The 21702-nt window shown below is 36.8% G+C and overlaps 1 protein-coding gene across 1 annotated transcript in view; it reads right to left on the bottom strand.

Moving 5' to 3' along the window:
* Positions 1 to 21702, bottom strand: part of ITPR2 (inositol 1,4,5-trisphosphate receptor, type 2) — a 455230-nt gene that overhangs the window by 285094 nt on the left and 148434 nt on the right. The window contains exons 22-26 of the mRNA XM_012002420.1: positions 16762 to 16955; positions 12930 to 13059; positions 9146 to 9203; positions 7097 to 7262; positions 5979 to 6152 (exon numbers count right to left, since the gene is read on the bottom strand). Of these exons, the coding sequence (XP_011857810.1) occupies positions 5979 to 6152; positions 7097 to 7262; positions 9146 to 9203; positions 12930 to 13059; positions 16762 to 16955 (722 nt within the window). The remainder of the gene's footprint in view (positions 1 to 5978; positions 6153 to 7096; positions 7263 to 9145; positions 9204 to 12929; positions 13060 to 16761; positions 16956 to 21702) is intronic.

The raw sequence follows: 21702 nt of genomic DNA, 5'->3' as shown, positions 1-21702 counted from the left end.
TCAGCAATAACAAAAAATGAGCCATTAAACTGCAAAAGGACATGGAACAACTTAAACACATACTGCTAAGTAAAAGAAATCAGTCTGGAAAAGCTACATAATGTATAATTCCAGTTATATGAAATTCTGGAAAAGGCAAAACTACAGAAATTATTTTAAAAAATCAGTGGTTTCCAGGGACTCAGGGGTCCATAGGGAGAGACAAATAGGTGAAGCACAGAGAATTTTTAGGGCAATGAAGCTATTCTGTTGGACACTGCAATGGTGGATACATGACATTATGCATTTGTCAAAACCCATAACTAAACAACACAAAGAATGAACCTTCATAAATAATGAGTTTTAGTTTAAAAATACAGTGTCAATATTGGCTTATCAATTATAATGAATGTATCACACTTATCCTAGATGTTAACAATCAGAGAAAAAGAAAGAGGAAAAGAGGGACTATATGGGAACTCTGTGCTTTCTGTGTAATTTTTCTCTAAACCTAAAACTGCTCTAAAAATGAAGTCAATTTGAAAAAAGATATGAGCACATAATCAAACATGATCAAAAATATAATGAAACACAACATGAGTGAGAATCACAAGAAAATCTCAAGTACATCGGATCTCAGAGTTATTACATACAGACCCTAAAAGAGTCATAGGGAATCACAAAAAAATAGAAAACAACAAAGCACGATCAAATATATTTGAAAAAAATCAAATTTCAGATTTAAAAAAATGAAATTTCAAGTATGAAAAAGATAAGAGTGGCTGAAGTTTAAAAGTACATTGGTAGAGAAAACTGCAAAGAAGACAGACCTGCAGAGAGACTCAGATGAGTCTAAAGAAATTATCCATATGCCACACAAAGTCATAGGTAGAGAAAACATAAAAAGGAAATGAACAGATATGTACTGTATAGTAATATATTCACTAATAAAGTTTAACAAGCACCTAACTGGAGTTTCAAAGTTAAATCACCACTATTTAACAGAGCAAACTTCTCAACAGCAGCAATGAAAGCCAGAAGACATGGAATAAAATAATCAGAAGTGAGGGGAAATAATTCACAGTTGAAAAACCTTTTTGTTCTGCAGTAAATATATAATAATTTCAAATTTACAGGCATCTAATGACATAATCTCAAACCACGTGGAGTAAAAATTAATAGAAATGCAAGGGGAAATTGATAAGCCTACCATTGTAGTTGGAAATGTCAACAAATCTCTCTCACTTATTGATATGTCAAGAAAATAAAAATAATATTCAATATATTATTTAAACACAATTAATAAGCTTGATTTGCCAGTCATCTATTAAGAATCCTACACCCATTCACATTCTTCTCAAGCCACACTGGACACTTACAAAATCTGGATGTACAATGGATCGGAAAGCAAATCTCAGTGAATTTTGGAGAAATGATATCATAATAACTAAATTATCTTGTCACAAGTTAATTAAGAATTCAATTAACAAAAAAGGTAAAATTTGCCTATGCATGTAGAAATTTAAAAACTTACTTCCAAGTAATTCTAAGACAAAGAACTCGCAATGGAAAAATTTTTAATATCTAATAGTGAAAAATAAAAAATATCATTTGTCAAAACTCAGGGAATGCAGCTCCTTTGAAGGAAATTATACTACCAATTTTTTTTTAAATCGAAAAGTCTGTCAACATAAAATGATAGAGTATAGTAGGATAAGTATAATAAAATAGCAAACAAATCCAGAATCTCAACAAACCCCAAAACAGACTATGTTTAAAACATAAGTAAAATTCAGATGACCTTGAACGACATGAATTTGAACTGTGCAGATCCACTTACACACAGATTTTCTTTTACCTCTGCCCCCCTCGAGACAGCAGGACCAACCCTCCCTCTTCCTCCTCCTCCTGAGCCTACTCAGCATGAAGATGATGAGGATGAAGACCTTTATGATGATCCATTTCCAGTTAATAGACAGCAAATATATTTTCTCTTCCTCATGATTTTCTTAACATTTTCTTTTCTCTAGCTTATTTTATTGTAAAAATACACTACATAATTCACACAACACAGAAAATATACGTTAATTGACTGTCCATGTTATCAGTAAGGCTTTCAGTCAACAGTAGGCTATTAGTACTTAAGTTCTGATGGAGTCAGAAGCTATAAACAAATTTTCAACTCTGCGGGAAGTTGGCACCCCTAACCATCCCCCAAACACTGTTCAAGGGTAAACTGTACATAAAACTCCGGAAAGATTGAGCTGGATAGAGCTAGAGAAAAGAAGAGAGCCATAGCAAAACATATAAAGAATGAAAAAGGGGTACAAAGCTATGAATACAGTGGAAACATAAAAGATAGCAAAAGAATATGAACAAATTTATGCCAATAAATTTGAAGATTTCAATATATGGCTAGAAAAATGCACAACAAATTAACTCAAAGTAGAAAATTTGAATGAATTTATAATCATTAAAAAATTGAATCAGTAGTCAAAATGTTCTCACAATGTAAATATCATGCCCAGACAGTTTTGCAGACAGGTTTTACCAATCATTTATGAACAGATCATTCTAATGTTACACACAAAAAAGAAATAGTCTATAGCTCATGGGACTAGTGTAACCTCAATACTACCGCTTGATAGGAACAGTAAAAGAGAGAGAGGGAGGGAGGGAGGGAGGGAAAGAAGGAAGGAAGGAAGGAAGGAAGGAAGGAAGGAAGGAAGGAAGGAAAAATTACAGGCTAATGTCACTGGCAACACAGATGTAAAATTCTACACAAAGTATTAGCAAACAGAATCTAGCAATGTAAAACAAATCACCAAGATATTTTAAACCTAGAATGCAAAGTTACTATGGTAGAAGCTCTATTTAAGATTTATGTCATTTAGGTGAACTGATTAAATAAAAAATAATATAATCTTAATAGATGCATAAATTACATTTAATTAAAGTCAATAACCATTTGTAGTTTTTAAAAAGTAAACTAGGAAGAGAATGTGCTCCTCCATAAAGGGTATCTATAAAAGAATGTACAGTAAACATTATGCTCAATAGTGAAATACTAGAACCATTCCCTTTAAAATCAGAAATAAGACAGGGATGCCATTACCACTTCTGTTTTACCTTGTACTAGAAAATCCTATGAACACAATAAAGCAAGAAAAAAAATAATTAAAAGATCTTGTTCAAGTTTGAACTTATAGCATTACCTGACTTGAAGTGAGTATTTTTAACCTTATTAATAGGTACACATGAATTGGTAGGAATTAACTATTTGCCTGTATAGAATTTAGCTTTATCTAAACAGGAAGAGGAAGTAAAATGGCAAATAAACATAAAAAATACTCAACCTCATAACTAATTCAGCAAAATGAAAATCACAACGGAGATAATATATCAAGTGTACTCAATGATCAAAAGTGGGAAAGTGAGAAAAACACCCATGATAAGGATGGGGAGTAGGAGAACGCTTGTACACTAGTGGAGGGAAAACAACTGGCATTGTCTGGTAGAGGGGAACATACTGCATGTGTTACTCCTATGTAGATATCCCGAAAAATCTCCCGAACATGTGCACCAGGTGACATACAACAGCTTTCACAGCGGCACTGCTTTTAGTAGCAAATTTGCTTTTAAAACACCCAAACCAGAAAGAGCCCAAATGTCCATCCACAGCTAACTGAATAAACATGTGCATAAATGTAATAATATATATTAGAGAAAATGAATGAGTTGCAGTTATACATCAACAGGGATAAACAATGAAAACGTGCAAAATAGGCTAAATAAATATTCCTCATATATTTCTTATGTTTTAGAAATACACATGACAAAACTACTAAGCAAGGAAATTGTTAAATTCATGACAGTGGTTTCCTCTGTTATATAGGGAGGGACCACATCAACTTCTTCCTGGCAATACTCTATTCTTTAAGCTGTACCTTAATATCAACAGAATATGCTACCTCAGGTGGTACTGAATTTCTAGCCACAGAAGTTTGCTTTGTTTGAAGAAATAATGTCACTCAGGTGAGACATTTAGAGATAGAGAACACATATATCACATAGGGAATTGGAGGTGATTATCCCTACAAGGATCTTGTAACTCTAAAATTTCATAATTCCATATCCACCATAGTAAACAACACAGTGTGATACACGTAAAAACAAATAATAATTACAACAAACACTGACTGACTGCTAATGTTGAAAAACACTGCTGGTTGCTAACCAACATTCTTTCTTATTCTTCTCTGCTAGAAGAATCCAATTTTGTTCAGCCATCTATCCTTCTCCCATGTAACTCAAGGTGGTGTATCCTAGCTTGAGGGACATCTTTTACTTAATCTAAACTAATCCTGTACTCCACTGGTATAGTGTTTTAACATCTGGCCCTGTTCTGGCCAAAGAGACATGAAATAAGGTGAGGGATGTCTAAGAAAGGTTTCCTTGCCCCTAAACAGGAGACCCAGAAATAGATATTCTTTCTTGATGTTGTCGTGCACAGATGTGACATCTAGAACTCTGCTGCCATGATGTCATCAGGAGAAAGACTGGCTTCAAAACTAAGCCAATTGATCCATGATGACAACACTGAGGCAAGGAATTAAAGCTGCAGTCTTACTTCTTGACTTGTTGGTAAGTAATATGTCATCTTATCGTATATATTTTCATGTTGTTCATATTTTCCCACTGAAGCCATATTACCACGTGCATAGGATTTCCTCATTTAATCTTTACAGCAATTCCAGGAGCAAACTACCATGATGATATCCATTTGATAGTCAATAAAAATAAAACTTAGAGAATGAAAATAAGTTGCTCAAAGTCACACATATACCAAGAGGCAAACTCTGGGGTGTCTGATTTCAAAACCCATGCTAATAACCTATGCATTGTCCCTTCTATGATGCACATTATTACCGGGCATTCAGCAAGCATTCCCACCCCTGAGGGTCCCTCTGTATCACAGAGCTGGTTTCTCAAATTCCCCTGTGGCTGAAGTTTTAAATTCAGTTCAGCTTCTGCCAATAAGATAAACTCATGTGGAACTTAAAAGCCAAAAGGGAAATAAAGGGCATCTACTTGTGGCTGTGAGGGCTGCACAGGAAATCCCAGTAGACATGAATGTGCAATGAAGCCCACGTTCCAGTAGCTTGTCACAAACTTCCAAAGCATTTCAGAAGCATTTTGATTACTCTAATTATCTCTTGCTCTGTTTTCACTTTTCACTTCACAATATTTTGGGTACTCCAACAAACACAAAAGCTAAGGCAGGTAAACCCATCAAAAAGGTTTATATGCCTGCAGATTAAAAAACAACTATATAAAACACCAGTCATTTACAAAACTTTTTGTATTAACAGTTATGATATTGGTACTAGTCTGCTTTATCTAAGCATGACTACTAAAGCAGTATTTAACATTTTTTAAGCGATCATGTGTACTTAGTGAAATGTGAAAACAGCAACTAATTAACACACTAAAAAAGCCAATACAACAGAAGATGACAGTCACCCTTTAGATTTTTGGTATTTTCTTACAGGCAGTAAAGCATATTGGTCTTCTATGTAGATATTTTTATATATTATATAAGGATATGCATAATGATAGGAATTAATTACTGGTTGGCAAAAAAATGGCCACAGCGAAAGGGTCCACAAAAATTCACCTCTTCCCACAGGTCTCAGAGTCCACTCCTTTTTTCTCCTTCCACTCCTTCCTATTTTCCTGATTGCTGGATTATAGAATTTACAGTGGAAATGACAGAGTGAAACACTACATAGATGAGGTAAGAAGTGGTAGAAATTGACAAGAGCTAAGCAAAGTGCCAGTTTATGGAGTTAACTGACAACCTGGCAAATGAAAATTTTGTGCTCTGTTGCTGAAAACAGAATTTTTCTTTATGAAAATTTTGATTGTAGAGCATGTGATCACATATCTGACTCAAAAGATATCATTTGGAGTATTTCAAAATAGATCTTGAAACAAACCTCAATTGGCTCTTCACCACCTTTCACTTGACTTTCCCCTATTTCTCCGTTCTCATAGTTGCTGCTCTTCTCAACCCATAGCTCAGACTTCTCCACTGTCAGTCGAAGCTGGTCTAGATCTGCCTTGATTTGCTTGTAGTTATCTACATCTTGATTAGACACCAGTAATTGCACCTAAAACAGAATAATTTCAATCTCTTAGTTGAAGTTCACTATTTCTAGAACATTTATGAATATTTTAGATGTATATTGACTATGAAAACCTACCTGGAAGTAAGTATGAACTTTTAACCAGTATTTTCACATATTAGAATTTTTTAAGTGAGCCCTAGCAAAACTTTTCAAAGTGATTTAATATTAAAAGATACCCTAACTTTATTTTCACTGCTGAAGTTAATTTTTCTGAGACTCTATCTGTTTGAAAAGAGGCAGAAACAAAAATAAGTGGGAGAAAATATCAATAGACACAATCTAAACCTCATCATACAAGTTTTTATTTTCTTATAATTTACATGTATTATATGACATATACATATATGTATTTAATATAGAACTACCTTTTATTTCATATTCTTTTAACATATTCCTGCAAAACTGCCTAAATGATCAATACCCTATTATGTTAAATAGTGAAACATATGTAAGCACTTAAGTATTACTAATTAATAATCTCAAGATTGATGTCTTATTCAAAGACCACAGAGAAAAACATTAGATCCATACCAGTTCCTTTCCTTTGGATTTATGCAGTTTTCAATCACAAAATAACTATTTCAGGGCTATTGGTACTCTTACCCAAATTCATCAGTAAAATTTAAGGATAAAATAATAGCAGTGGTAACAAAATTCCTAACATGTTATTATCTCCCAGTGCCTTCCCAAATCTTGGTGCCTTTCATTTGTTTTAAAGACATTAACTAAAAAATCACTTGTGGGGAATGCCTTCTAAATAGATCACGTCCTGGCATAGACAAGGCCATGTCTCTGTTTAAAAATAGAAAGTGTCTCCAGGAAAAGCCACACAGTGTCATTACCTCTGCAGCCATGAAGTCAGGTTGGATGTTATTAACACTTTCAGAGCTTTTACCTTGAATGCATTGAGGGCCCTTCAGTCTTACCTGCTTAAATGCCTGTAAAACCTCTGCCCTCTGGCTGAAGTGCTTAAACAATAGCTGCAGGGCTCCAGACAGCAAAGGCGGGTAGTCGTGCATGATCAGATGAATGAGGACCCGTAAAAATGTCCTGCCTCCTTCATCATCAAGTTGAACTGGGTTTTTTTCCTTTCTATAGAACCAAAAATATTTCTAAAGTGACTCATATTTATATAACATCTACACTTCGTATTAGAATTGTATACATATTCTCAGAGGTATATCATTTGTTTTTCCAAATTAGGAAGTGAACGGGAAAACATTTTCTTTGTTTTCCTCATGTAACTGATGAGGAAACAATCACAATGAAAAGCTTGTGTCTGTCCATGAAAGCAGGGGTCATTGAACCTCCTGGTTTATCCAAGACTCACAGGTTCCTAGGCAAACTGGGATGAGCTGGTCACCTCAGCATAGACAAAAAATGGGCATCTGCGTCAATCCAAAAGCATTTATGGGAGGAGCTGTGCTAGGCTGGATGTACACCAGTGACTGATTTCCCCGGGGGCCCTACAGACCCCTACATGACAGGTGGGGAGGCGTGGGGAAGACCAGCACGCATGTGCGTGAACCATCACCAGAGCAGCCACGGGTGTGGCGTAGGAGGACTCTGGGTGAGGTTCCACTGAAACAAAAGGTCCGTCTATTTCAAGGTGAAATCATATACTGGTTCATTCTCCTAGGGAATAATGAAATTCTTCAATAGGAAAACACAACAACAAAACTAAACTAAATGTTCACTAGAGATAAAAATCCTTTTTTGGTGCTCCTCATTCTTAATTGCTGTTTGTCTTTCCAATGACAACAACACAAACTGCAACAAGATGCTTAGTGTAGTCGCCCCCACTACCCTCACCAACTCTATCTGTGGTTTTACTTTCTGTGGTTTCAGTTGCCCATGGTCAACCATGGTCCTAAAATATGAAACGGAGAACTTCAGAAATAAATAATTCACGAGTTCTAAATTTTGTGCCATCCTGCCTGTCAGCCATTTGGGACATGAATCACCCCTTCGCCAGCATCTCCATGCTGTACGTGTTCCCCCCTCATTAGTCGCTTAGTAGCTGTCTCAGTTATCAGGTGATTGTCTCAGGGTCACAGTGCTTGTTCAAGTAACCCTTATTTTACTTAATAATGGTCCCAAAGTGCAAGAGTGGTGATGCTGGCGTATTGTTATAATTATTTTATTATTAGTTACGTTGTTAATCTCTTAGTATGCCTAATTTATATATTAAATTTTATCATAAGTCTGTATATATAGGCAAAAACACAGTGTATACAGGGTTTGGTACTAGCTGTGGTTTCAGGCATCCACTGGGGGTCTTGGAATGTATCCCTAGCAGATAAGGAAAGACTACTGTACAGATTGTTTTTAGGTTCTCAGGTCAGGTCTGTAATAAAAATGAGCACCAGAAGCTTAATAATTTGTAGCTTAAACGTTTTAATTTTTCTTTTTGATCGCTATTAATTTCATTTCTGAAGAAGAAAGAAACAATATTAAAACAATAAATGGCAGGATTCCTGATGACAAAGGAGGCTAGTCATGTCAAAGGTGTCTTGTTTTATTTAATCATGGGTATTTCCAACTGGCAAAAAATAGCTTTATTTCTCACATATAAAGTTAATGATAATAACATTAAAGAAGTTACTTTCTTGCCTCAAATATCTAAGATTCAGGGAAGCAATGTTTTACAAGATGCGGTGATATTTATACCAGGGGAGTTAAAGGGCATTCTTGGGCTGTCATTATTTGAGGAAAGAAAAGCAAAGAATTCAGAGGAAAGTTCAATACACTGATCTCATCTCTCTTGTCCTTTTTTTTTTTTACCTGACCTAAAGAAAAGCTATGCTTTCTCCTCTAGAGTAAATTAGCAGCTTCATTTCTGGCAGAAATTATGTTAGCAACAATAGAGGGTCTAAAAATAAATAGATATACAGTGAGCAATATCAAAGTATCAACAGAATTCTAAGTAAAATCTTATTCACAAGTAAGATAAAGATACATAAATGTTACTATACCTTCCCGCAAACATAGTTTCTGCCTGAGCTGCAATTTCATCTATATCAGGAACAATAGCTGCAAAAATAAATGGTAAAATCTCTTCTTTATCCTATTTTAATTAGGAGCCATAATAGTCATATTAATACCAATTGATGTGAAAATATTTTTGTCTTAATTTCTTTACTCTCCCAAAAGTCAATTAACACTAATAATCTGATTTTAAAATGGGCAAAAGATCTGAATAGACATTTCTCAAAAGAAAACATACAAATGGCAAACAGGTTGATGAAAAGGTGCTCAACATCACTGATCATCAGAGAAATACAAATCAAAACTACAATGAGATATCATCTCATCCCAGTTAAAATGGCTTTTATCCAACAAACAGGCAATAATAAATGCTGGTGAGAATTTGGAAACAAGGCAACCCTCGTACACTGTTGGTAGGAAGCTAAATTAGTACAACTGCTATGGAGAAGTTTGGTGGTTTCTCAAAAAAACCTAAAAATTGATCCAGTAATTCCACTGCTAGACGTATATGCAAAAGAAAGGAAATTTGTATATCAAAGAGATATCTGCATTCCCATGTTTACTGAGGTGCTATTTACAATAGCTAAGATTTGGAATCAACCTAAGTGTCCATCAACAGACAAATGGATAAAGAAGTGTGGTAGACAGACACAATGAAGTGCTATTCAGCCATTAAAAAAAAAAAAAAGAATGACATCCTGCCATCTGCAACAACATGGATGGAACTGGAGGTTATTTTATTAAATGAAATTAGCCAGGCACAGAAAGACAAACTTCTCATATTCTCACTCATTTGTGGGAGCTAAAAATTAAAACAACTGAACTCATGGAGATAGAGAGTAGAATAATAGTTACTAGAGGCTGGGAAAGGTACTGGGGTGGGCGGAGTGGGGATGGTTAACGGTTATAAAAATATAGTATGATAGAATGAGTAAGATCTAGTATACAGAGTGACTGTAGTCAATAATAATTTGTTGTACATTTTTAATAACTAAAAGACTATAATTAGATTATTTGTAACACAAAAGATGAATGCTTGAGGTGATGATAAATGCTTTAGGTGATGATAAATGAGGTAACCTCATTTATCCTGATATGATTATTACACATTGTATACCTGTATCAAAATACTCCATATACCCCACAAATACATACATCAACTATGTACCCACAAAAATTAAAAATTAAAAAAATTTAAGTCAATTGACAGTTTGAAAAAAATCACAATATAGTTCCACTAAGACATCAATGTAATTTTTTAATGTAAACTATGTTTTAAACTAATGTATTGCTGTAATCAAAAATATGTTTAAAAGATCAGAAAGCACCAGTTACAAAGGTGCCTCTTATCTAGAGAAGTGTGTGTGTACATATAGATCATATATACACATATATGCACATACTTACATATAATTTAAATGAGTGATAACATGGGAGGATGATTATTTAAAGAATCAAAATATACATACGATGAGCCTTGTTATTATATGGTTATTTCCAAATACCATGGTCTTTTTACCTAAGCTTACTAGTACTAAAATTCCATCCCTTTTTCTTGTGGGAAAGGGCATTTTTTTTTTCTATGTGAACCAATCATGATTCCTTACTGTCCCACACCAGTAACATTTTGAAGATATCCTTCCTAAGATAACATGGGGTTTTTCATTTGTTTGTTTGTTTGTTTGTTTGTTATTGAAACAGGGTCTCGCTCTGTTGCCCAGGCTGGGGTACGGTGGCACAACTTCAACTCACGGCAGCCTCGACCTTCCAGGCTCAAGCAATCCTCCTGCCTCAGCCTCCTGAGTAGCTGGGACCAAAGACATGTGCCTCCAGTACTGGCTAATTTTTTTGTATTTTTTTGTAGAGATGGGGTTTCGCCATGTTGCCCAGTCTGGTCTCAAACTCCTGGGCTCAACCAATCCACCCCCCTCAGTCTCCCAAAGTGTTGGGATTACAGGTGTGAGCCACCATACATAGCCAAGGTAACATGTTTAAATGATAAAATACACCACTTATTTGTCATCTCCAAAGCATAAAAAGAAACACGGTTTAAGATATAAAAATGGAAAAACAATTCTCCCTGAAAGGTATCCCTTACTGGTACAAAAAAAGGAAAGAGATCAAGTAAATTAGAGAGAAAGGGTTTTCTGGGGTGCCCCTGGACTTTCCCTCTGATACTTCACTAACACTTAAAGCTCGTGTTTCCAGAAGCCTGGCCTCTGGGACTCAATAATTTTTATGCTCCTGTCAATGCAATCACCAGCAAGACTTTCTGGTTCTGCCATATCATTCCTGGAAATAGCCCTTTGGGGTTCTACACTTCTGAGAAGTAGAAAAACAACACCATTGCAAACGTGCCGGGAGAGAAGTCTTGCTTAGGCATGTCCAAGTCCTTCTGCAGAGGCGGGCTGCCTTTTGATGGGACTAATGATTCAGACAGCAGGACAGTTGGTCTAGTATCCATTTTAACTACATGCTTGTAATCACTGAATCATTCCTAACTGATTGATGGACGAAGAATAGGGGAGAGTTCCTAATGTCACATTGGTGGCAGTTAGAAGGAAGTTTCACATCTGTGTACAAATCCTATTCTCAGGAAAAGAATTCCATTAGCTGGCTAAATCTTCAATAAGACATACTTTTCAGCCTACAATGACTTGGCCTGACCTGTCCAAAAAAAATGGTAATTTAATATTTCTTAGTTTTTCTAAAGTCCTTTCAATAGTCACAAAATTTTTACAATCATATTTGTGCTCTTTTGTTGTTATGCTCCAATGCTCAGAGATAAATTAGCTGCATTTTTACACTTTTTAAATATGAAAATTGAAATATAGCTCCAGTTTATAACCATACAAAGTAAATTTAAAAAAAAAAATCCACACACACAAAATGATACCAACAACCACATTCAGGTCTTTGGGGAATGCCATGTCTTTATTCTTGGATCTGGCAATGGCTTCTCTTCAAAACCCCTATCCTTCTGATAACTACAGTTCACACTGCTCTTTGATCCAGGCAGAAAAACTTCTCTTGGGTTTTCACCAAAACATCATGATGCTGGAAAGATTTGGACTCTGGAGCTGGAGAGACCTCAGAGAGAATCCCTATGCTACTACCTTCAGGACCTTTGGCAAGTAACTTAACCTTTCTGACCTTGGTTTTCTCCTCTGTAAAATTACACAATGAACAGTGCATCTATCTTATAGAGTCCTGAAGATTACAAAGGAAAAGGCGTTCATAGGAGTTAGCGACAAACAACAGCAAACACCCTCCACACCATTCTCAGAGAGTTATTTCATCATCTGTCTCAGTTCTTTGATGTCATTAGTGGAGATTATATCTACATTTTTGTCTCGTAAAAATATGATGAAGCTGGAAACCATCATTCTCAGCAAACTAACACAGGAACAGAAAACCAAACACTACATGTTCTCATTCATAAGTGGGAGTTGAACAATGAGAACACATGGACACATGAGGGGAACATCACACACCAGGGCCTGTCAGGGGGTGGGGGGCAAGGGGAGGGAGAGCATTAGGAGAAATACCAAATGTACATGACAGGTTGATGGATGCAGCAAACCAACATGACACGTCTATACCTATGTAATGAACCTGCACATTCTGCACGTGTATCCCAGAACTTGAATTATAATAAAAAAATAAAAAATAAAAGCACAAAAAATATAATTATGTTTTAAAATATGATAGGTACTTTCAAGTTCTCAGAAGAACAAAATACAAAGAGTAAATATTGTCACAAAGAGATACCTGATGGTAGTAAAGTATCTGGAGATCCATTGGCAGATGTCTCCGCATTGTCATTGTCCTCTCCAAACTCCTTCTTATATATCGACAGCATATATGAGATCCTATAATCTAGTCTGACACTCAGGATAAACTATAAGAAAGATTAAGAACAACATAAATTTCTTTCATTAGCATAGCATTTAAAAATGCAATTCACGACACACCAATACCAGTGGAAGTACCAACCTTTCGAAGGAACTAGTTAGAAGATTTTAACACCAGTTGCCACATGCTTGTCAGCCTTCAGACTAAGTAAGGGAACTCATTTCCACTAGCTAATGTCAGTAAAATCCCAAAGCCATTTTTGGAAAGAACATTTGACTCCCTATGATTGCTCTCTGAATATTCCAGCTAGTGGCACCGTGGGGGTCTGGATGAAGAGGTAATGATGATGTCATTTCACTGAACACTTTGCAGAGTGCCATTGTCTCTGGGAGGAGACTGTTGGAGGTGTGACCCTCATTCTTACACAGTAGGGCAAGAATTCAGCTACAACAGTATGACTGTGACTATACCATGATCAGTCCTAAAGCCAGGTTCTAAAAGGACAGTTGAAGTACCAGCATCTATATACCATGGATTTTCCTCACTGGTATTTGCATTTTCTTGGGTTTGGGTTGCTGTCATTGTTCTCATTCATGGATGCATGGACAGAAACTAAGTACCTAGCAAGGCTCCAGACTGTGCTAGGTACCACAGGGAATGCAAACAGGTGAAGCCTACTGCCCTCAAAAAGCCAATAGTTGAGTTGGGGAAAAAAATATAGCACTGTTAGCATAATTAGCAAACTATTGAGAGCTAAATCATGTGGTCTAAATACAACAGAAATCAAAGAAGAAAAAGCTGAGATGTGCTGCAGATCAAAGGAGAGGTTTTTACATAGGTACCCATCTGTCCCTGTCTGCCTGAGATAGGCCCTATTTAACCTTTTGTTTCAGCATAATTATTAACGGTGCCCCTACATTCTCAAAAGTGTCACGTTTTTGTGGTCACCCAAGTTTTAGGAAGACTGGCATTTCAAGGCATCATTTAACTTTATCTCTATCCAAACCACCTGTGTCCCATCCCTCCCTCCTCCTATGCCCCTTCTCTCATCCTCTCTCCCATTCTAACAGCACTGGAGTGCCTGCACTTCCACTCTTGGCTCCACACAGGTGCTCACAGTGTCCACTTCACTTTGAATATTCTCCTCCACTTCATAATAATTACATGCTAAGATATCCTCTGTCAGGGCACAGTGGCTCATGCCTGTAATCCCAGCTCTTTGGGAGGCTGAGATGGGGGATCGCTTGACCCCAGGAGTTCAAGACCACCCTGGGCAACGTGGCAAAGCCCCATCTCTACAAAAATATAACCAATTAGCCAGGCATGGTGGTGCACGCCTGTAATCCCAGCTACCATGGATGCTGAGGTGGAAGAACATTTGAACCCATGAGGTCAAGGCTACAGTGAGCCAAGACTGTGCCACTGCATTCCTGCCTGGGTGACACAGGAAGATCCTGTCTCAAAAAAAAAAAAAAAAAAAAAAATTTCCAAGGTCCAGTTTAAATTCTTTTTTAATGCGGCTTTCACTGGTTCCCCAGTCATAACCTGAATCAATCTCCCTCCTTTCCTCCCTCCCTCCCTTTCTCTGTCCTCTGTCTGTCTCAGTTTCTCTCTCTCTCTCTCTCTCTCTCTCTTTCTCTCTCTCTCTCTTCACCGCCCCACCTTGGCTAGACTTTTATGCTTTTTATGGAAACTTCCTCCATGTCAGCTGTACTCAGCTGGTTAATTCACCAGACATGTGTTAAACAAGGTATTGAGGAGGGCACCAAGGGCATGAAAAGGTGCCAAGGATCTCAATCGTGCCTTTCAAGAACTTATGGTCTAGAGGGGAGAGCAAACACCAGAGACTCCTAGTAACGTGTGGTGAAGGCTGCAACACATACTGGTTGAACTGATTCTTGGTAGCAAAGGGATGTGCAGAGCAGGAGATAACCCATGGGAAAAGAGGAGTGAGAAAGGGTATGGGATTTGGTAGCCATGAGCAGAAGGCAGGGGGCAGAGCTGGACTGCAGGTGCTTCACAGGGAAGGGTGTTTAAAATTCTATTTTAAAAAGTAAAGGATAAATCATAAACAAATGAAACACCAACTTTCAGTTGATGATGTTTACATGCAGCATTGTATTCCATAAACATAATCAAAATTAAAACTTTCATTCTCTAATATGCCTACTCAGGAAAAACAAGTGGAAAGTAGAAAGAAAGGAGGAAAGTGAAGGATAAAAACAAAGGCAGAGAGAGTTAAGAGAGGGCCAGGAAGAGAAAGAGAGAGAATGAGAGAGAAATGAAAAGAGAGGGACAGAGAGAGATCTACAAAGTGATGGGGGACAAAAAAAAAAAAAAAGAAGACCCAGAGGAAGAGAGGAGGTGGCACAAGGCACAGGACCTTGAAGTCCTTGTAGCACCAAGGAGTGGGGCTACAAAGAAATTCTCGAAGAGCTATTCCAAGAAAGACACATTCAGAAACAGTATTCAGGCATACGGGCATGGTGAAGCCAGCCCAGACACAGGGACAGAAAATCAGAGTGAACAGCGGTTCAAGGAGATGCTGCAGAAATGAATCAGCCCCAGACTGCTGAGCCGTAGAAGCTCCATCTCATCATTTTTTAGCTGCTGGAGATTGTTTTTCTAATGCTTCTTTTCTGTAAATGTGGGCAAAAATGAGGTCACATATTTTAGAGCTTGTCCCATGAGTCGGGTGACGGTAAGCTGGGGCTCAGTAGGTCCACGGGTCAGGTGATCGCTACCTTTCTCAGTTTAAGAACAGGAAAACTTTAAACGATTTTTCAGGGTCATGAACACAGCATTGGGAGGCCTGCCAATATTTCTCAGGATTCAGCCTTTGGAATTCCTAGAGGAACTGTGAAACCTTTTATGATTATAAATCTAATTACTTTAAATGAACAACGTGCAGACCCTTCCAGGACTACTAAACCACTTCTGGTAGCTCGGTCTATATTAAATTATGATAAAAGACACAGTAAACTGTACCCAGATTCCTAATAGGTACTTGGAAACGTCAAACTCCATTCTCCAAATCTGGAATAAATGCTATAATTAAGGTATCAAAAAAGTTATTTTCAAACTTACAAACTGCTAAGAATTCATAGCTATAGTAATGGGAAGTCTATTCACTAAACCAATGGGCATGGAATAATAATTTATCTCCTTTAAATTCTTAAAATTAGGCATTACACTAGGTTAATTTTTTCTAGTTATTCCTTGTCCTTCAGAAACAAAAACAGAGAGAGATTGTCACATATAAAATACCAAAACCAATGATTAACAATTTTTGTTAATAAGAAACAAAATTTTATTTGTGTTTCTTGCTAAAACAATAAATCTGGATACACAGAATCATATGTTCAATTCAATTACAAATAGGAAAAGAGCTGGAAATGAATCAATAACTTTGTGTGCTCTGAAATCCTTCTCAAATGAAGGTAAAGTTCAATCAAGGTCAATATTAACTTTTTTTTAATACACACGAAAGCAGTTTATCAACCTCAAAGCACCCCACAATTGTTAGATATTATCATTAGTATATTTAATGGGAAGGGACAAATGTGATTCATATGTTAAATAGTGTCTGTGATATTTCTTACCAGGTTTGTCATTAACTTTAAAAAAATAAAATTATATCGATTGCATTTCAGAATATTTACACAGTGATTTGGAACAAAAAGGGTAAGAAGTTAAACCAATAAGCAAAATCACATCTTTGTCACCTAGCTTCTGTTAGGCAACACACCTGCAAAATCTCAATGATCTTCAGCTTGGTGTCCATCACAGTCACATCCTCATGCTCAGCGGGGCTCCCTTGCTTGCTCGGGTGGATGCTGGGTGGCACATCTGGCACGCTCATGGGGAAGATGGAGCCTCTACTGAGTACCATCTGGGTCATCATCTCTCCCACCCCATGAATGGTTCTCATCACATTGTTTCCTGACATGAGAAAATGCCGTAAGTCAACACACACAACCCCTGGAGAACATGTAACTATAAAATTCAGTTGGTCACAAACACACTGAAAAGCAGCCAGGAAAAGGATTCAGGATAAGACAAAATAGCATCAGCATTGTTTGGGCTCTTTCTTTACAGATAAAATTAAGATACTGCAGATATGTTTCAAAATGACAACTTTTCAAAATGGAAGTTTTCCTTTCTCAGAAAATGCTTTCAAATCATGTACCAAAGGTGAGCTGGTTGCTCTAGCATCCAAATCAGCTTCTTCTGTAATACAGTATGTCCTACTAACTGTCATACCAATAGGCCCTTGCTTTTAAAATAACGCAAAAGAAGATTACTAATTGCCAAGATAAAGTTAGTTGCAAGTGGGGATACAAAGATTGCATAAAAACATTTACATGTTGAATTCTAGCATCATAATCCAATCCTCAAACTAATGATTTTTTAGCTTTCCTTTCACAACACTTATAAAAAGAGCTTGTGAGGGGGATTGTTACCTTTATTTTAAGAAGAAACAGTCTCATCTGGGGAAGACATATACATTAGCCAATACACTTCCCATTCCTTCATCCAATTTGAATAGAAAACCATTACTCAAAATTCACAGAAAGCAATAATGTTTGAGGTGATTATGGAAACAAGCTAGTGACAAACATGATCATTTTCAATGAGGGATCATGCTCTTTCCGTCTCTTCCTGAATTTGGCTTCTCCTTTATTTATTTGCTGATAAAATGTTGTCATTCGTATCATGCACACGTTCCTTACACTGACCACAAATAGCTGTATCCAAGGATCCTCCTTGACACTATGACAATTTACGTTCTTCAGCCTGACTGCTGCTTCTCACTTCTAAGGTCCTACAAGAAGCAATAAGGATGCAAAAGAATGGCTGTCTCCATTCCTTTCCGAACAGTGGCCTTTGCTTCGTGGGTGTTCATGGAGCTCTGCCTTAAGCTAAGGCCTAAGAATCTGGCTAAGAATTTTCCTTTCCCTCAGTGTCTCAGGGCGTAAACCAAGAGAAGGGGAAATGGAAATAAGATGGGATGAGATTTTTGTTAAAAAAAGAAAAAAAAAAGCTGTCAGCTCTAAGAGAAGAATGTAAACCATGGTAATACCTACAGGATCGAAAGGCAAACAAATAAAAAGAAAATATATAAAAGATGACAAGAGAATCTGAATGATCCAGACCACAATTACCATTAAGCCACTGGTAACAACTATTATCTGTACATTGCTGAAAGGTAAAATGCCTTTGAAAATTCATTATCTTATCTAGATATGGAATCAATTTAAGTGTAAGAGGGTAATGCTTCAATAATACATCTTAGAGTGCACAAAGAAGTTAAATTTTTCCTAAAGTGGCATATTCCAGGCAGAAGTTTTCATTTTGAAGGTCTGAGACCTTTTATTACACTGCTAGTTGCATAAGCCAAAAAACACGATAAAATGTATATATAAGGGTAACTTCCAAGTTAGGACAAAATTGAGGCAACAGGATTTGAGTCAGCCCCTCTTTTCTATCAGAATAGCCTTGAGGCAGAATGCTTCATTGTCTGTGGTTCTTAAACAATCACAGCAATTGAGTATTTCCACATCCCTCCCCCTGCTCGTTACATGGACTGCAGGGAGGCACATCTGGTTGTTGGCAATGGTTTTGAGCCATCGATGTTCAACCACTACCTTTATCCGAGACTTGATTCAAGTACGTATACGTGTTTGCCTCCAAGAGATGCTTTCTCACCACTAATACAGAACAGGCTCCTTTGTTATTCTTATCCCTGATTCACACACAAATCCTTGGCACCCACAGTGTCTGCATCTTATTTAGATTTGAATGGAAAATAATCATTTAATCCAAATGATTACTACACAGAAAGTTAGCCCAGACAATTCTTTCCCCCAGATATAGATCCTGTCACCAAGGAATTAAAATCCAGAGGCCAGATCCATAGTAATTTGTAACACATGTCGTCAATGAAATGGGAGGGTTCACTCAGTCATACCACATTCTCAGATGCCTGTGGAACGTGGTCGCCACAAACCTCACTTGACATTTCCATGTACAGCCAGCTCAGAGGCCTCAAATTAAAAATGCTGTATTTTCTGGATTTGCTTGGTGATGATGAGAAGTGCTAAGATTGTGAACTATTACAGCTTGAAAAACATGAAGTCAGACACTACATAAATCACAGCCATGCAAAGCTTCTAGTATCCATTCCTCCACAGAAAAACTTCTAATTCTAAACTGTTGAGATAAATCAGAGGTGATTAATCCTCAACATTGCAAAACAAGAAATTGTACTACTTCTCAACCATAATTAGTTAATATTGACTAGAAAGTATTCAATGAAAAAGCCTACTATAATATAAATTCTCTGAACAACCTAATGCTTACAAATTCAGCTTTTCTGTGTCTTTTACATAAACCCAGCAGCCAGAATTGGCATTTGTGTACAAAGTGTATTGAGATAATTTGAAAATATGGAAGTCATCTTTGCTTAGTACAAAGTAAGAAGAAAGGAAACACTGGGCATGGTGGCTCATGCCTATAATCCCAGCACTTTGGGAGGCCAAGGCAGGTGGATCACTTGAGGCCAGGAGATGGAGACCAGCGTGACCAACATGGTAAAACCCCATCTCTGTTAAAAATACAAAAATTAGCCGGGCATGGTGGTGAGTGCCGGTAATTTCAGTTACTCAGGAGGCTGAGGCAGGAGTATTGCTTGAAGGTGGGAGGCAGAGGTTCCAGTGAGCTGAGATTGCACCACCGTACTCCAGCCCAGGCAACAGAGCAAGACTTCATCTCTATAAAAATAAAAATAAAAATAAAAAAAGGAAGGGACTGCTTAGAAAGAATGACTGGTCAACTTTTCAGGTTCTTTCATTATATGATTACATAGATATTTTTACTAACCTTAATTCCCTCAAGAAAAAAAATCTAAAAGACAGGTATAGCAAATGCATACTGAGAGTGGTAACTGGGAATGCTTGGGGAATACGTTGCTTTGTTCTTTGATTGTTCCAGTGAGCCAAGTTTCTATCGCCCATTTCAGGAAAGTAAAAAGCAATAAGGAATTAACCAACCTAACACGACAGCTGTGCTGACCATAATTTAATTTTGCCCTATTCAGAAATAATTTTATTGTGGTGATCACACTATTGGTTTCAACAAGCACTAGCAGTTACATGAATTTATAGCAGGTGTAAGAGATTTAACAGAATATTAATTGAAATTTACTTAAGTATGTTAGTATTTACTTTATTTAAAGTTATATTTATTCTTTCTTTTTATTAGAAATGCTTTTCTCTTATGAACATATAAGAAAATGGTAATTTGAATTTTCTTGTTGTTTAGATATCAGACATTTCTGAAACATTCTCAGCATTTATAAGAGATAACAGACACATTTGATTCAGAGTTTTGTGAATAATTGTTCACAGCCATTTAATTGTTCTGTGACTACTAAAATCAGCTCAATGTTCTATGATAATAGAGGCCAAAAATGGATAATCCAAAAACTATTATTTTCCCTGAAACATATTTTTATAGTTGGATTTGAATAAATCCATCAGCTGTTATGATAACTCATCTGAAACCGAATGATGTTCCACCGTAAAGACATGACTCTGGAAGTCTTCCTATTTCCCATCCCAGCTTAGCAGCTCCTTTTAAACCTGCCCTTGCTGGAAAACGTCTTTACTTTCTAGAACTAGAGCAGTTTTCTATTTCAAACATTCTCTGGAGCAGTGCTTCCTCCCAGTGCTTAAGGGTCTGGGTTATAAAAAGACTTTTCTGTATGCAAAGAAAAAAAAAAATATTAGCATAAGATCAAAGCCTTAATTAAGCTACTAACCACAGAGCAGTAGGTAAAATGGTAGCAACCCAGGTTAAGGAGAAGATCAAGATTAAACAGCCGGAGAAAGCAATTTTATCTAACCAGCCCTCCCAATTCCAAGTAAGATCACGGTATTTTGGAAAGCTAGATAGCTAGATAGTTCTACATACATACATGCATGGCTTTTATTCCATGTGCCGAACCTACAGGGAACTTTCTATACCTTTGCCTTGCGTTCTTGTGTCCAGACGGTCACACAACTTGCTCCCTCACTCCTTTCTGATTTGTGGTGCAATGTCACCTCTTTAGGTAGACCTCTTCTGGTCACCCTCTCTGAAGAGCTTCCATCACTCTTAATCCATGCATGTAAATTTCAATCAGGGCATTAACACTCTCTCACATCATATCATATATTTGTCTGGGTGTTTACTGTAGTCCTCCTCTCCAACAACATAAAAGAACACAAGTTCCATGAAGACAGGGAGTCTACCTTTTTCCAACATCTGGAATAGTGTCTGATGCCCAACTCTCATTTAATAAATGTTTGTCAAGTTAACGCATGAATAACAAAGATTGGATAATAAAATGAACTATTAAAAATGAGAATGACTTATTTTAATAAGGTTTATATAAAAAGTTGGATCTCATTAAATTAAAGGTACTTCATCTTTCATCAAGTTGAGTTTTTGCTTACTTTCCTTTATAATTCTCTCTTTCTTCAAAAAGCATACATAATTTCACATTACTTAAAAATGTATTAAAAGGAAGAAATTAATAAAATGGATACCAATGAGATAAGGGAAAATAATGAAAGCTGTCTTTATCAAGGGCTTATCATATTGTATGTACCTTGCTAGACCACAGGCCACATACACCTCATTGGAG

The sequence above is a fragment of the Mandrillus leucophaeus genome, unplaced genomic scaffold, assembly GCF_000951045.1.
Source record: "Mandrillus leucophaeus isolate KB7577 unplaced genomic scaffold, Mleu.le_1.0 Scaffold686, whole genome shotgun sequence".
In the NCBI taxonomy this organism is placed as follows: domain Eukaryota; kingdom Metazoa; phylum Chordata; class Mammalia; order Primates; family Cercopithecidae; genus Mandrillus; species Mandrillus leucophaeus.
Note: the sequence above shows the minus strand (reverse complement) of the source record. Positions and strands in the feature narration are given on the sequence as shown.